Source organism: Mustelus asterias, chromosome 12, assembly GCF_964213995.1.
Source record: "Mustelus asterias chromosome 12, sMusAst1.hap1.1, whole genome shotgun sequence".
Lineage (NCBI taxonomy): Eukaryota > Metazoa > Chordata > Chondrichthyes > Carcharhiniformes > Triakidae > Mustelus > Mustelus asterias.
This window is the reverse complement of record NC_135812.1, coordinates 1602766-1619209: the sequence shown is the minus strand read 5'-3', so window position 1 is coordinate 1619209 and position 16444 is coordinate 1602766. Positions and strand designations below refer to the sequence as shown.

At 51.0% G+C, this 16444-nt stretch overlaps 1 protein-coding gene across 9 annotated transcripts in view; it reads left to right on the top strand.

Annotated features, from left to right (window-relative positions):
• specc1 (sperm antigen with calponin homology and coiled-coil domains 1) overlaps positions 1 to 16444 on the top strand; it is a 275302-nt gene that overhangs the window by 22130 nt on the left and 236728 nt on the right. For all 9 annotated transcript variants that reach the window (XR_013499063.1, XM_078224557.1, XM_078224561.1 and 6 more), the window contains exon 3: positions 8555 to 8690. Coding sequence is in view for 8 of the 9 variants with exons in the window: in XM_078224557.1 (XP_078080683.1) it covers positions 8555 to 8690 (136 nt within the window). In the remaining variant the exon portion in view is untranslated. The remainder of the gene's footprint in view (positions 1 to 8554; positions 8691 to 16444) is intronic.

Sequence of the window (16444 nt, the reverse complement as noted above, 5' to 3'; positions counted from 1 at the left end):
GTGGGAGAGGTGCAATGCATGAGGAGAGGTGCAGTGTGGGGAGAGGTGCAGAGTGTGGGAGAGGTGAAGAGTGTGGGGAGAGGTGAAGAGTGTGGGAGAGGTTCAGTGGCTTGTTCAGATGTCGTAGATCTCATGATAACAACTTCTGGCCGTTTGAATGTGAATCAATTATAACTAAGAACATGTAAAAGGAATGGTAATGTTGCCATAGTCTGAGATGACCAAAGACTGCTTTCTCCTTTGAGAGGGAGAGCTGACTGGTGGTGATTTAATCTGTGGATCGCCATACCTCAGACGAGGGACAAGATTGAGAAGGTGGAACCTTCATGAATAACCTCAGCCGAAATAGGAATTGGACCCCTGCTGTTGGCATTGCTGTGCATCACTAACCAACTCTCTAACCAATTGAGCTGGAAGCCTCAAATGGACCAACAAAATCTACCTGCAATCGTTGCCATGGCATTTTAGGCCCCTCCAAAGGGTGTAAAGGAGACAACACTGGTGTATTTCTTATTCGTGCATGGATTGACACTCTCCCACTTTTTCTTCAATCTGAGCATCCAGACCCGGCCACCAAAAATAACCACGTGTTAATTCCCTCATCCGGACCACACCAGGATATCCTTCATGTTGTTGTTCAAGAACTCTTCCCACGCAGACCAGGAGGAATGATCACTCGGGTTCCCAACAGTAGACACCCACCTTGGACGGTCAACTCAAGCAGTCTTGACACATTATGGTTTCAAATCACAATGTGGACGATGCGTTCCAGCTACCATTCCTTTCCACACCAAATCCATCACCTTCCCCATCACAGGATCATTTCTGGAATGTCTCTGAACTTGAGAAGCTGTCACGGGTAAATGATCTACCGGCGAATAATAAAGAATATTCGCAAAACGAGTTGGTGGTATCAGCTCACTAGGTAAAGGTAAGCATGATAATGCATCAGCATGAACATGGTGCTCTGACTGATGATACTTTATATTGTAGGAGTGTGCAGGTAAGATCAGCAACCATCTTTGCAATCGGCTGGCAGCTAACAAAGGTTTGCCTTTATATGGCCCAGAAATAGCAGCTCAGGGTTGTTCATCACACAATAATGTGAAATCATGACCATATAAAGAACGATGAAACCTTCGTTATGGGGATAAAGTGAAGTTGAGGATTATTGTATCAGATCCATTGTGGTCTCCTTGAATGGCGGAGCAGACTCAGCAGGCCGAATGGCCTACATCTGCTCCTACATTTTATGGACCATATCAACTCCTTTAATCATCTTAAACACCTCAGTTAGATCACCCCTTAATCCTAAAGAGAATACAAAGCTAGTTTATTTAACCTGTTGTCAGAATTTAGACCAGGGATCATTCTGCTAATCTGTCCTGTACCCACTTGGAGGCAAATGTATCATCCCAGAGAGACAAGCTGACTACTGCTGGTCTGACACTCACCCGAAGGGCTCCAACCAAAGTTGTGTACAACTGAAGCATTACTTCCCGCTCTCAGTGTTCCAGCCCCCTTGAGAGAAAGGCCAACATTCCATTTGACTTTTTGATTACATTTGATTTCCTGAGATTGTAATGGTTTGTGTCCATGCAGACTCAAATCCAAATACTCTGCTTTCATGTTTCAAACCCAAAATGGATGACACTTCACATACAGAACTCCCTGAGTTATAGCTATGATAACTGAGTCTATGTTTTCTGTTTTCATCCACATAGTTTATGTAATTAAACAGTAAAATGCAAAAATATGCAAATTATTAATCAGCATCTGTTTGGACGGCACAGTGGTCAGCACTGCTGCCTCACAGCGCCAGAGATCAGGGGTCAATCCCGGCCTCAGGTGACCGTCTGTGTGGGTTTCCTCCGGGTGCTCCGGTTTCCTCCCACAGTCCAAAAGTGTGCGGGTTAGGGTGATTGGCCATGATAAATTGTCCCTTAATGTCAGGGGGATTAGGAGGGTAAGTATGTGGGGTTACTGGGAGAGGACAGGACATGGGTGAGATTGTTGTCGGTGCAGGCTCGATGGGCCAAATGGACTCCTTCTGCACTGTAGATTCTACGGTCACACGACAGAATATTTTTTAAAAAATTAATGTTTAATTAACATCCATTTCTGGGAAAAAATGTAAACAGAAACACAGGCAGAGACTGGTAGCATGTGGTCATGGTTAAATAATGCATGTTAAAAGTGACATGCCATTGCCATGCCACATCTCTCCCACACCCTGCACCTCTCCCCACACTGCACCTCTCCCACACTGCACCTCTCCCCACACAGCACCTCTCCCACACTGCACCTCTCCCCACACTGCACCTCTCCCACACTGCACCTCTCCCCACACAGCACCTCTCCCCACACTGCACCTCTCCCCACACAGCACCTCTCCCACACTGCACCTCTCCCACACTGCACCTCTCCCCACACAGCCCCTCTCCCCACACTGCACCTCTCCCCACACAGCACCTCTCCCACACTGCACCTCTCCCCACACTGCACCTCTCCCACACTGCACCTCTCCCCACACAGCACCTCTCCCCACACTGCACCTCTCCCCACACAGCACCTCTCCCACACTGCACCTCTCCCCACACAGCACCTCTCCCCACACTGCACCTCTCCCCACACTGCACCTCTCCCCACACAGCACCTCTCCCCACACTGCACCTCTCCCCACACAGCACCTCTCCCACACTGCACCTCTCCCCACACTGCACCTCTCCCACACAGCACCTCTCCCACACACTGCACCTCTCCCACACTGAACCTCTCCCCACACTGCACCTCTCCCCACACAGCACCTCTCCCACACCCTGCACCTCTCCCACACAGCACCTCTCCCACACTGCACCTCTCCCCACACTGCACCTCTCCCACACTGCACCTCTCCCCACACAGCACCTCTCCCACACACTGCACCTCTCCCCACACTGCACCTCTCCCACACTGCACCTCTCCCCACACAGCACCTCTCCCACACACTGCACCTCTCCCCACACAGCACCTCTCCCCACACTGCACCTCTCCCCACACAGCACCTCTCCCACACTGCACCTCTCCCCACACTGCACCTCTCCCACACAGCACCTCTCCCCACACAGCACCTCTCCCACACACTGCACCTCTCCCACACTGAACCTCTCCCCACACTGCACCTCTCCCCACACAGCACCTCTCCCACACCCTGCACCTCTCCCACACAGCACCTCTCCCACACTGCACCTCTCCCCACACTGCACCTCTCCCACACTGCACCTCTCCCCACACAGCACCTCTCCCACACACTGCACCTCTCCCCACACTGCACCTCTCCCACACTGCACCTCTCCCCACACAGCACCTCTCCCACACACTGCACCTCTCCCCACACAGCACCTCTCCCACACACTGCACCTCTCCCACACACTGCACCTCTCCCACACTCTGCACCTCTCCCACACTCTGCACCTCTCCCCACACTGCACCTCTCCCCACACAGCACCTCTCCCACACCCTGCACCTCTCCCACACAGCACCTCTCCCCACACAGCACCTCTCCCACACTGCACCTCTCCCCACACATCACCTCTCCCACACACTGCACCTCTCCCCACACAGCACCTCTCCCCACACAGCACCTCTCCCACACTGCACCTCTCCCACACTGCACCTCTCCCCACACAGCACCTCTCCCACACAGCACCTCTCCCCACACAGCACCTCTCCCACACCCTGCACCTCTCCCCACACAGCACCTCTCCCCACACTGCACCTCTCCCCACACTGCACCTCTCCCCACACAGCACCTCTCCCACACACTGCACCTCTCCCCACACAGCACCTCTCCCACACCCTGCACCTCTCCCCACACAGCACCTCTCCCCACACTGCACCTCTCCCACACGCTGCACCTCTCCCACACTGCACCTCTCCCCACACTGCACCTCTCCCACACAGCACCTCTCCCCACACAGCACCTCTCCCCACACTGCACCTCTCCCCACACAGCACCTCTCCCACACCCTGCACCTCTCCCCACACAGCACCTCTCCCCACACAGCACCTCTCCCCACACTGCACCTCTCCCCACACAGCACCTCTCCCACACCCTGCACCTCTCCCCACACAGCACCTCTCCCCACACAGCACCTCTCCCCACACTGCACCTCTCCCACACACTGCACCTCTCCCACACTGCACCTCTCCCACACAGCACCTCTCCCACACAGCACCTCTCCCACACAGCACCTCTCCCACACACTGCACCTCTCCCACACTGCACCTCTCCCACACAGCACCTCTCCCCACACAGCACCTCTCCCCACACAGCACCTCTCCCCACACTGCACCTCTCCCCACACAGCACCTCTCCCACACCCTGCACCTCTCCCCACACAGCACCTCTCCCCACACAGCACCTCTCCCCACACTGCACCTCTCCCCACACAGCACCTCTCCCACACCCTGCACCTCTCCCACACAGCACCTCTCCCCACACTGCAACTTTCCCACACACTGCACCTCTCCCCACACTGCACCTCTCCCCACACTGCACCTCTCCCACACAGCACCTCTCCCACACAGCACCTCTCCCACACAGCACCTCTCCCACACAGCACCTCTCCCCAGACAGCACCTCTCCCCACACTGCACCTCTCCCACACACTGCACCTCTCCCCACACTGCACCTCTCCCACACAGCACCTCTCCCCACACTGCACCTCTCCCACACTGCACCTCTCCCACACACTGCACCTCTCCCCACACACTGCACCTCTCCCCACACTGCACCTCTCCCACACTGCACCTCTCCCCACACTGTACCTCTCCCCACACTGCACCTCTCCCACACAGCACCTCTCCCCACACAGCACCTCTCCCCATGCACTGCACCTCTCCCACACACTGCACCTCTCCCACACACTGCATCTCTCCCACATTCAGCACCTCTCCCACACTCTGCACCTCTCCCACACACTGCACCTCTCCCCATGCACTGCACCTCTCCCACACTCTGCATCTCTCCCACACTGCACCTCTCCCACACTCTGCACCTCTCCCACACTCTGCACCTCGCCCACACGCTGCACCTCTCCCACACCAAGAACAAAGAACAATACAGCAGAGGAACAGGCCCTTCAGCCCTCCAAGCCTGTGCCGCTCATGTGCCCACTAGACCATTTGTTTGTATCCCTCTATTCCCAGTCTGTTCATGTGGTTATCTAAATAAGTCTTACATGATCCCAGCGTGTCCGCCTCAATCACCTTGCTTGGCAGTGCATTCCAGGCCCCCACCACCCTCTGTGTAAAATACGTCCCCCTGACATCTGTGTTGAACCTTGCCCCCCTCACCTTGAACCCGTGACCCCTTGTGTTCGTCACCTCCGACCTGGGAAAAAGCTTCCCACTGTTCACTCTATCTATGCCCTTCTTAATTTTACACACCTCTATTAGGTCGCCCCTCATCCTCCATCTTTCCAGGGAGAACAACCCCAGTTTACCTAATCTCTCCTCATAGCTAAGACCCTCCATACCAGGCAACATCCTGGTAAACCAGCCATTTTCGCGTCATTTTCAAACTTACTGATCACCCCAGTTACACCTTCTTCCAGATCGTTTATATAAATCACAAACAGCAGAGGTCCCAATACAGAGCCCTGCGGAACACCACTAGTCACAGGCATCCAGCCGGAAAATGACCCTTCCACTACCACCCTCTGTCTTCTGTGACCAAGATGTGGAGATGCCGGCGTTGGACTGGGGTGAACACAGTAAGAAGTTTAACAACACCAGGGTAAAGTCCAACAGGTTTATTTGGTAGCAAAAGCCACACAAGCTTTCGGAGCCCCAAGCCCCTTCTTCAGGTGAGTGGGAATTCTGTTTACAAACAGGGCATATAAAGACACAGACTCAATTTACATGAATAATGGTTGGAATGCGAATACTTACAGCTAATCAAGTCTTTAAGATACAAAGAACGTGAGTGGAGAGAGCCCTCAGCCATAGAGCTCTGACTGGGCCGAGATCTGGAATGCCTCAGCAGTGTCCCTCTGCTTCTGAATCATGTCCATGTGTGACTGGGATCTGTTGTTGTGGGTCTCAGCCATGGGCATCATAGAATGAGCCAAACCTTGGACATCATCAGACATGGCTTGGTTGTCTTGCCCCAGGCTTTCCACTGCAGTTGCCATCCTTGCAGTGTTGGCCTGCGTATCACACATTGCGGCACCATTGTGGCAGGAGAAGGCTTCCGACCCCTTCAGATGGCCTTGCAATTGCTGGAATGTTGCTGACAATCTCTCCTGTAGATCTTCCAGAGGATCAACATCTGCCTTTGGGGCAGCTGGTTCCTGGGAGCCAGCAGTCCTCTGAATGCCGGCTCACTCAGAAGTGCCTATCTCCACCCGATTTGCAGCAGCAGCTGTGTGGTGCTCACCAGAGAGTGGCCCAGAAGCCAGACGCAGCAGAGAGCGCCCTGGAAGCCAGACGCAGCAGAGAGCGCCCTGGAAGCCAGACGCAGCAGAGAGCGCCCTGGAAGCCAGACGCAGCAGAGAGCGCCCTGGAAGCCAGCCGCAGCAGAGAGCGCCCTGGAAGCCAGACCGCTAACATTTCCCATGAGATGAGTGTCCCTGCGCTGGTGCTTGGTGCTGGTGAAAGCAGTGCCGAGAATTCGGTGTCCTCCCTGGGGCTGCAGTCTAGATGCTCTGAGGGCTTGGACGGGACCTGCGACCCTGGATGGGCCGACCTCATCTGATGGAGGTCCTGGAAGAGAAAGGAGTTGGGGTCAGTTTTTGGGGGTATGAAGGGTGTGGGAATTGAAGACTCACTTGAGATGGGTCATCAGGGGAATGGTGCATTGGACTCACACTTGCTCGAGTCGGGGATGCAGACATCAACAGGATGTTGGACGCCATTGACAAGCAAATCAGGTGCTGCCCGTTTCATCGAATCCCTACAGCGCAGGAGAAGGCCATTCAGCCTATCGGGTCTGCACTAACTTTCTGACCGAGTATGTTACTCAGGCCCTCACCTGTTATCCCACACATTTAGCATGGCCAATCCATCTAACCTGCTCTTCTTTGGAGTGTGGGTGGAAACCGGAGCACCCGGACGAAATCCACGCAGACACGGGGAGAACATGCAAATTCCACACAGACCTAAGGCTGGAGTTGAACCTGGGTCCCTGGAGCTGCAAAGCAGCCTTTTAATCAATTTTTTCCCCCTTGACCCTATTTGCTGCTGTTTTTTTTTATTTGTACATGCTGTCCTTTCCTGTCACATTCTGGGTATCATTACCTAAATCGCTGCCTTGCAAGGCTGTCGCCTCCTTTTGCTTTGTAAGCCAATGTTTCCCCTCTCCAGAACCGCCCCAGCCCTCTGTTTAGTTTAAAACTATTCTACTTCCCAAGTTATGTGGCTTGCAAGATCACTGGTCCCAGCACAGTTCAGATGTCGGCTGTCCAGATATGAAGTCGATCGAGAGAAACTATTTCCTCTGGTGAGGGTTGTCTAGAACAAGAAGGCTGAGCCTCCAATTTGGAGCCAGGCCGCTCGGGAAGCAAGATTAAAGCAAAATCCTGCGGATGCTGGAAATGTGAAATAAAAACAAAAAGCACTGGAAACAGTCAGCATGTCCGGCAACATCTGGAGAGAGAAACATTTTCAGTCAGAGAGTCATACGGAGTCGCAATGTTAACACTTCCTCTTCCCCCCGCAGATATTTGCTTTTATTTATTTAGATATTATACTGCCGGGTGGTGGGGGCGGGGAGCAAAATCGAAGATCAGTGATCGGTGTGAGCTAGAGATTGCACAAAAATGTTTAGGGCTCAAGGCAAAGGAAGTGTTAATGGCATTGGGAAAGACGAGAGAAAGTGCTAATAGTGGGATAAAGGTAAGAGCAGAATGTGTTAACAGGACAATAAAGATCAGTGCTCAGTGAAAGCAAAACTGAAGAACAAGTCGCAACCACTCAGAAATCACTTCTTCACACAGTGGGGAGTGGAAACCTAGAACTCTTCCCAAACAACTGTGAATGCTGGAGTTAGCTGAACATTTTGGATGTGTATGTGTGTGCGTATGTGCACATATGTGTGTATGTGAGTATGTATGTGTGTGCACATATGTATGTGTGCACGTGTGTGTGTGCACACACGTGTGTGTGTGTGCGCACATATGTGTGTGTGTATGTGAGCGTGTATGTGTGTGCACATATGTATGTGTGCACGTGTGTGCGCACACACGTGTGTGTGTGTGTGTGTGCACATGTATGTGTGTGTGTGCACATATGTGTGTGTGTGCATGGAAGGCATCTAGATCAGTACACGAATAGGGAGGGAATAGAGGGATACGGACCGAGTAAAGACAGAAGGGTTTTTTTCTTTAGTTAGGGTATCAGCACAGAATTGAAGGGCCAAAGGGCCTGTTCCTGTGCTGTACTGTTCTTTGTTCTTTCTTTGTGTGTGTGTGACGGTTCTCACGATGACATTGTGAATTTATTACGATATTGTAGTAGCTGCCTCAGTGAGACCGTCACCATTCGGTCAGTAATCTCCAGTCTCTTCCCTCAGGTGAAGAGCAGAAGCAGCGAGGAGTTATTGCCAAAGGCTGGAGGCAGCCTGGCCTCAAACTCATCGAGACTGAAGAAGACTATTACCATGGGAACCATCACTGAGCTCACTGAGGACAAGGCAAGGAACAGCTCAGGTAGGAGATCACCAGATCAGGGCAGTTCCCTGCAGCACACGGAGAGCAGGCCTGAGCTGAGGTATTGGCTGATACGTTATAGCCACAATCAGCACTGCCTGCCAACTGTGACTGGGCTGGATTTAACGGAGATGTTGGGGGTCTTGCCACCAGCACGAGTCCCACATCACCGATTTTAACCAAGGCCTAATGTGTCAGCCATGCACTGAGCTGGACAGAGACAGGTCTTCCCGGGATCAAGGGGCAAAGTTCCTGTCCGCCAAGAGCTGCTGGCCAGTCACAGGCTGGCAGCACTATTGAATGGCAGTGCCACTGAGACATGGCGGCTGCTGCCAGTACGACACCCACCTGAAGCTTGGGAACATCGCTGGAACCTAAGACACAGTTGAGTGAAGGAAGGAGGAGGTAACGTCACAGGGTGGGGGCAGTGCGGGAGGGGACTCAGCAGAATGGGCAAGGCGAAGGCTCTCATTGCCCAGCCCCCTTCCCCATGCCAGGTTTCTCAATCAGGCATTCAAACAACTCTGTACCGGTTCGCATGTCGTCCTCCCACGCGGCAAGCCCCCCCTTGCCTGCCCCCGGGTCACGAGGTTAATAGCAGCAGCTGTGGGATGAGGCCTTTAAGCAGGCAGCACTTACCCACTTAATGGCCTCAATTGGCAGCAGAGCAGGACGCGGTCGAGGCTCTTGAGCAGACAATCAGGGTTTGGGAAAAGCACAAACCAGAGCTCCAGGTACTTAGTATCCGAGGTTCTGATTCTCCCCACGCACCTTCAAGTCCCGCATTGATGGCATCTCTCTGCAACAATTGGGGGAGGACTGTGGAACTGGGATTCCGGCTTAGGGGTACAGGATTCTAGTTTGGGGGAATCCACTTCCTGTTTGGAGGAATGGGGTTCCAGACTGGAGGGAATGGGGGGTGCTGGTTTGGAGAAATGGAATTCTGGTTTGGGGGAATGTGAATCCAGTTTGAGAGATTGGGATTCCAGTTTGAGGTAACAGAATTCCGGTTTGGGATAACAGGATTCCAAACTGGTGGAAACGGGTACTGGTTTAGTGGAAAGGTTTATTCCGATATAGGGAGAGTGGGATTCCAGACTCTGGGGAGCGAGATACTGGTTTAGGGGGAATGGCATTCCAGATTGGGGAATGGAATACTGCTTTGGGGGGAATGAGATTCCGGACTGGGCTAATGGCATTCCAGATTTGGGGGGAGCAAGATCCTGGTTTCGGGGAATGGGATTCCAGATTGAGCAGTACAAGATTCTGGATTTGGGAAGACTGAACCCTGCTGATTTTTAGCCTCAAATCCCCTTTCCTGCCTGCTCCCCATATCATTCCCAGAGAAACCAAAAACCTGTCAATCTCCATGCTGAACAAACTCAGTGACAGATGATCCACAATTCCAAAGATTCAAAATCTATTTAAAATACAACAGTAACAGCTCGCCCTGTCCAATCCTGTGACCGATGGGCAGTGCCCACCTGCCCACCCCCCCCCTGCCCCCGGGAGGGTAAACCCCACCCCCTGGAGCTTGTGACCCCCCAGGACCAATGACACCCCCACCATCAGCACCCTTCACCCACTCCCTGTCCCAAGCCAGTGACCCTCCCCCCCCGAGTGTTTCTATAGACAGCAGACTTACTTTTTTTTAAGTTTAAAGTTTATTTATTAGTGTCACAAGTAAGCTTACATTAACACTGCAATGAAGTTACTGTGAAAATCCCCTAGTTGCCACACTCCGGCGCCTGTTCGGGTACACTGAGGGAGAATTTAGCACGGACAATGCACCAAACCAGCACTCCTTTCGGACTGTGGGAGGAAACCTGAGCACCTGGAGGAAGCCCAAGCAGACACGGGGAGAGTCACCTGATGAAGGGGCAGTGCTCTGAAAGCTTGTGGCTTGTGCTACCAAATAAACCTGTTGGACTTTAACCTGATGTTGTGAGACTTCTTACTGTGCCCATCCCAGTCCAACGCCGGCATCTCCACATCATATCCAAGACATAGGCAGCAGCCTTTCTATAGGCAGCAGTCTTTCTATAGGCAGCAGCCTTTCTATAGGCAGCTGTGTTTATGTCCAGTAACACAGATAGTGTGAACAGTGAGGTTCACTGAAATCCTCAAACATTCCCATTCCAGCACGAGGCCCAGTCCAACTCATCACAGGGAACAATTTGAACCTTTGAGAGAGGGCGAGAAGAATGAAAATACAATCGAGAAAGGAACGATTGAGCTGGGTTTAGCATTAAGTGTTGGGAATGAAAGGGCTGAATGTTATTGAGAGTCGTTTAGGATTGGCTTTTCACTGAGAATCAGGCTGATTGAAAAATGTCACTCAAAGGCATCAGACCCACCTCTAGCCCTTGGTCAGACTGAATGTAGAACTTGTCTGGGATATCTCTGCTCCTCCTCCAAATGTACAGCAACACATCGCAGCTCCCAGACCAACAAACACTGCCCAGAGCAGTTGGGGAAAATGGGAAATCAACCTGGAAAGGCAGAGGATCAGGAACAAGGTTTGGGATTCTTGCCTGAGATTTTGTTTGTAGTAATGATGCCAGGAGTGTGTGATAGAGTGCGAGTAAAAGTGAGAGAGTGCGAGTAACAGTAAGAATAACAGTGAGACAGAGTGAGAGTAACAGTGAGACAGAGTGAGAGTAACAGTGAGAGTAACAGTGAGACAGAGTGGGAGTAACAGTGAGACAGAGTGGGAGTAACAGTGAGACAGAGTGGGAGTAACAGTGAGACAGAGTGGGAGTAACAGTGAGACAGAGTGGGAGTAACAGTGAGACAGAGTGGGAGTAACAGTGAGAGTAACAGTGAGACAGAGTGGGAGTAACAGTGAGACAGAGTGGGAGTAACAGTGAGACAGAGTGGGAGTAACAGTGAGACAGAGTGGGAGTAACAGTGAGACAGAGTGGGAGTAACAGTGAGACAGAGTGGGAGTAACAGTGAGAGTAACAGTGAGACAGAGTGGGAGTAACAGTGAGACAGAGTGGGAGTAACAGTGAGACAGAGTGGGAGTAACAGTGAGACAGAGTGGGAGTAACAGTGAGAGTAACAGTGAGACAGAGTGAGAGTAACAGTGAGACAGAGTGGGAGTAACAGTGAGAGTAACAGTGAGAGTAACAGGGAGACAGATTGCTGAGTTTTACCTCACGCCTGCCATGGGAATTGTAGCGGGCGGGACCTCGACCATACAAAGATCCATTGACTTTGGGAGGGATTTTCCGGCTTTGGGGCAAGCACGGCTGGAAAATTCCTCCCAAAGGGGGGTGTCCGGCCAGAGTGGGGGGGGGGGGGTGTGGCGGTTGGAGGGAGAGAGTCCAGCCGGAGTGAAGGGGAGGGGTGTCCGGCCGGAGTGGGGGTAGGGGGATGTCCGGCCGGAGTGGGGGGGCAGGGGGATGCCCAGCCAGAGTGGGGGGGAGGGGGGGGGCGGGTGTGGCGGATTGGAGGGAGAGAGTCCAGCCGGAGTGAGGGGGAGGGGGAGGGGTGTCCGGCCGGAGTGAGGGGGGGTGGGGTGGTGGGGGGTGGGCGGGTGTGGCGGATTGGAGGGAGAGAGTCCAGCCGGAGTGAGGGGGAGGGGGAGGGGTGTCCGGCCGGAGTGGGGGTAGGGGGGTGTCCGGCCGGAGGGGGGGCAGGGGGAGGGTGGTGTGGCCGGAGTGGGAGGAGAGATTCTGGCCGGAGTGGGGGCGAGGGGGGAAGGGGAGTCCGGTCGGAGTGGGGGGAGAGCCCTGTGGGGTGTCTGGTGTGCAGTGAGGGGCAGGGAGCAATGTGTATTTGAGGAAGTGTGTGAGTGCTCAGTCCAGCGGTATTGTTTTGTTGGGGCTTACTCTCCCACAGACAATATCAGAGTGACATGGTGCTGTCACAGATCAGGGTGATGTAATGGAGAGGGTGAGAGCAGGCATTGTTCATTGAGATTCCCCATTGTCTCCATTACTGTGAGTGTTTGGAACAAATACCAGGGAAATGTTCAGCAAAACGCCATGCACCCTGTAGCTGTCCTTTCTATTGGAAGCAGCTATCGCAGCTCACTCACTAAAGTAGAAATTCATCTACAGAGAGTGGGAAAGTGGTGGTGTAGTGGTATTGTCACTGGACTGGTAATCCAGAGAGCCAGGGTAATACTCTGGGGACCCGAGTTCAAATCCCACCACGGCAGATGGTGAAATTACAATCCAATAAAAATCTACTGATTATTATTGTCAATAGTTGTAAAATCCCATCCTGTCCTCACCTGGCCTGGCCTACGCGTGACTCCAGGCCCACAGCAATTTGGCTAACTCTAACAGAACTTTGAAATGATGTAGTTGGAGGGAAGTTAGGGATACGTAATAAATGTTGGCCCAGCAGTGCCCACATCCAATGAATTCTGGAGCCTAGGATCCAAGAAAAACCTTGTGCCGCCTTCCTACCCCAACTCTACTCTTTCACGCATGAACCTTCCCACTTCAGAGACTTGAACACATAATCTGAAATCGAAATAAAGGAAATCACCGAGGTACGAGGCACAGGTCATCTAGAATAAATTGGGGAAGTACATTAAAAGGCATGGCTAAAATTTAAGGAACAAATGTATGCATTCCTTTCTGGCACAAAAATGTAAGAAGAAAAGCAGCTCACAAATGACATTAAGGAAAGTATTCTATCCAAAGAGGAGTCAGATAAAGTTGCTGAAAAAAGTAGCAAGCCTGAGGATTGGGAACAGTTCAGAATTCAGCAAAGGATGATAAAGAATGAGAGCAATTTTAGTTCTGTCTTCATGTAGGAAGACACAGATAACTTCCCAGAAATACGAGGGAACCAAGGGTCTAGCCAGAAGGAGGAATTGAAGGAAATTAGTATTACTAGAAATATAGTGCTGGATAAATTAATAGGACCAAGAGGCGATAAATCCCCAGGACCGATAATCGGTACTAAAGGAGGTGGGCACGGAAATAGTGGATGGATTGATTGCTATCCTCCAAAACTCTGTAGATTCTGGAACAGTCCCGGCAGATTGGAGAAGGCAACTGTAACCCTGCTGAAAGGGTTAAAATCATTGAATGTAGCAGAGTTCCCCTGAGAAACTTGCTGTGAAGTTCCCACAGCTACAGATGGGCTCACAAACAAGCTGAAAAACAGACAAGAGAGTGAGAACTGGGATGAACCAGAAGGAGAATTGCCTTATCAGCCACGGTCTGCAGATGTGGATGTTTGGATGGCGTGGCCATGTAGGCGTGTTTCATTAATAAAGTCACTCTGCTGGGCGGTTCAGGAATTGCTTCCCCTGATTTGGATTGTTCCTGTGTCTTTGTGGCCTGATCGGCTGGAGTCAGGGTTGGCTTCTGCCCCAGGTTGTATTCTCTTCCCGTAGAATTGTCGTGTGCTGCTCATGTAGTTCAGTTGGACCATCTGGATTGCCTTGTCTAGGGTTAGATCATCTTTAGCTAGTCGGTGGTCAGAGAGTGAATCAGCTGCAATATTTATTATGGTTCTATCTCAAATGAACCCAGACTTTAACCCCTATATTTCACACCCATCTGCCAGCCTGTGGAGATCATTTATGAAGCAATAGACAGCTTCCCCTGTCAGTCGGAATTAACAGGTTCCCAGTCAGTCGGAATTAACAGGTTCCCAGTCAGTTGGAATTGACAGGTTCCCAGTCAGTTGGACACTCTTATGCAATTTGGCTCTTTCCAATATTTTGTTGGCTCTGAAGTTGAAACAAATGGCACAGGATTTTAAAAGTCCAAAGATGTGCGGGTTAGGTTGATTGGCCATGCTAAAATTGTCCCTTAGTGTCCTGAGATGCGTAGGTTAGAGGGATTAGCAGGTAAATGTGTAGGGACATGGGGGTAGGGCCTGGGTGGGATTGTGGTCGGTGCAGACTCGATGGGCCGAATGGCCTCCTTCTTCACTGTAGGGTTTCTATGATTCTATGAAAACCTCCTCAAATTTGGCAGATGACTTATTAATATGCTGTTGTGCAATGATGCCACCTGCAATTGACCCTATTGAGTAAAGGAGTGTGTTTATTTGTTCCGCTTCTGATTTTTTGCGGGTTAGGTTGATTGGCCATGCTAAATTGACCCTCGTGTCAGGGGTAAATGAGAGTTACAGGAATAGAGTCTGGGTGGGATTGTGGTCGGTACAGTTTCGATGGGCCGAATGGCCTCCTTCTGTACTGTGATGATTCTATGATATGTAAACCCAAAGCACTTCTGTATCTTAGAATTCTTTCTCTCCAAAGATGCCAATTTTGCGACTGGCTTAGGCCTTGGGTGAGTCCCATTGGAGTAGAAAGTGTGGAATTGTGATCATTGTTAAAGATTTTTAAGGTGCGGGTGCAGCTTTAAGAGATCACCAGAGTGATGGGGAATCTAGGCCAGTGAGTGGGTTGCATGAGTGGCTCTCCTTCATCTCAGTGGGTCGCAAGATTGAAATCGGGCTTGTTCACTAACCACGACCCCATGAATAAGATTAAATACATTTAATATATGCTGAATATTTCATAATGAGGTATAGAAAATGCTTAACCATTAGTATATCAATAGAACTGTCATCAACTTCAAATGGTAAAAACGAAACAAATAATTACACTTTGGACACAGAGGGAGCGCATGGCTCTCACAGTCAGTGTTGTGAGCGATCAGCACACACCTCACTTCACCTGTCCGTGCTTTACGTGCGAATCACTTCAGTCACATCGATAAGAAAAAAACTAGGGATGGAAATGAGTGGAATGTGGCAACCCTGCGGTCAGCAAAATGTCTCGTGATCCGCAATCAGAGCTCAGGTGGGTCATACGTGCCCCTCCCCCGCAGGTTGCCAACCCCTGGAATGCAGGTTTTTAAGATGGTGTCACAGTTCAATTTCGAACATTGGTTTTCCCATGGGAACGGGAAGCTTCACCAAATGGTGTTGGTGTTATTCTGGAAGAGGAATGTTTGGCAATGGCCTGTCTACCAACTTGATCTGTTCAGCAGTGTAGCATTGTGAGTGGTGAGGTACTTAAATTAACCGCAGATTTGCTGTTTAAGGATTCGGGCGGTCGCAATGTTACTGAGAGTTCAGCAAGTTAATTATTCATTGTTTTTTTCTTCTGTTCAACCTGGGGGCCATGTGTGTGAAGGGTCTGAATTGGGATTAGCAACGGGTTTCGTTTCAAACAATGTTTGTGATTGAATTCGTGAAAAAGCAATCTCAGGACTGGCTGCAGCCTGGAAGTTAAAATATTTAGCTCACCCTTGCTCGTTCTGCGTGTTGAAGCTGTACTTTCAAGGGAGATTCTATGGAGTCTTCTGCTGTAGTAAAACTTCTGCCTTCAACTTCCGGCCTGTGGAAGTTTACCTGGTGAATTTTCTCAGTGTTTGTAGCTTCAGCAGGGAGCACCTTTCAGTTCACAATCCGTTGAAGGTTTTCTTACCCTTAGTTTTGAGCATTCATTATGAGGTTTGGGTGTTTTGATTCCCAGCTGCCACTATGTTGTATTGGTGTTGGTTACAGAACATGCCTGTTAAAGAAGTCTATGTAGTCTTCTGTATGTTAATAGTAAGTCTTTATTAGCTACTTGTAACTATATACAGTGGAGCTCCGTTTTAACGCGATGGTTGGGGTCCATAAAATGTGATTGCGAATGTTATCGGGGTCGTGCTAATTCACTAAACCGGAAATAGCAAAAAAAAGGGTCCATCGCGCAATCGCGTCATATCCGATTTCACGCTAAATCGGGGCTCCACTGTACAAATATACAGTAAGGAGTTATC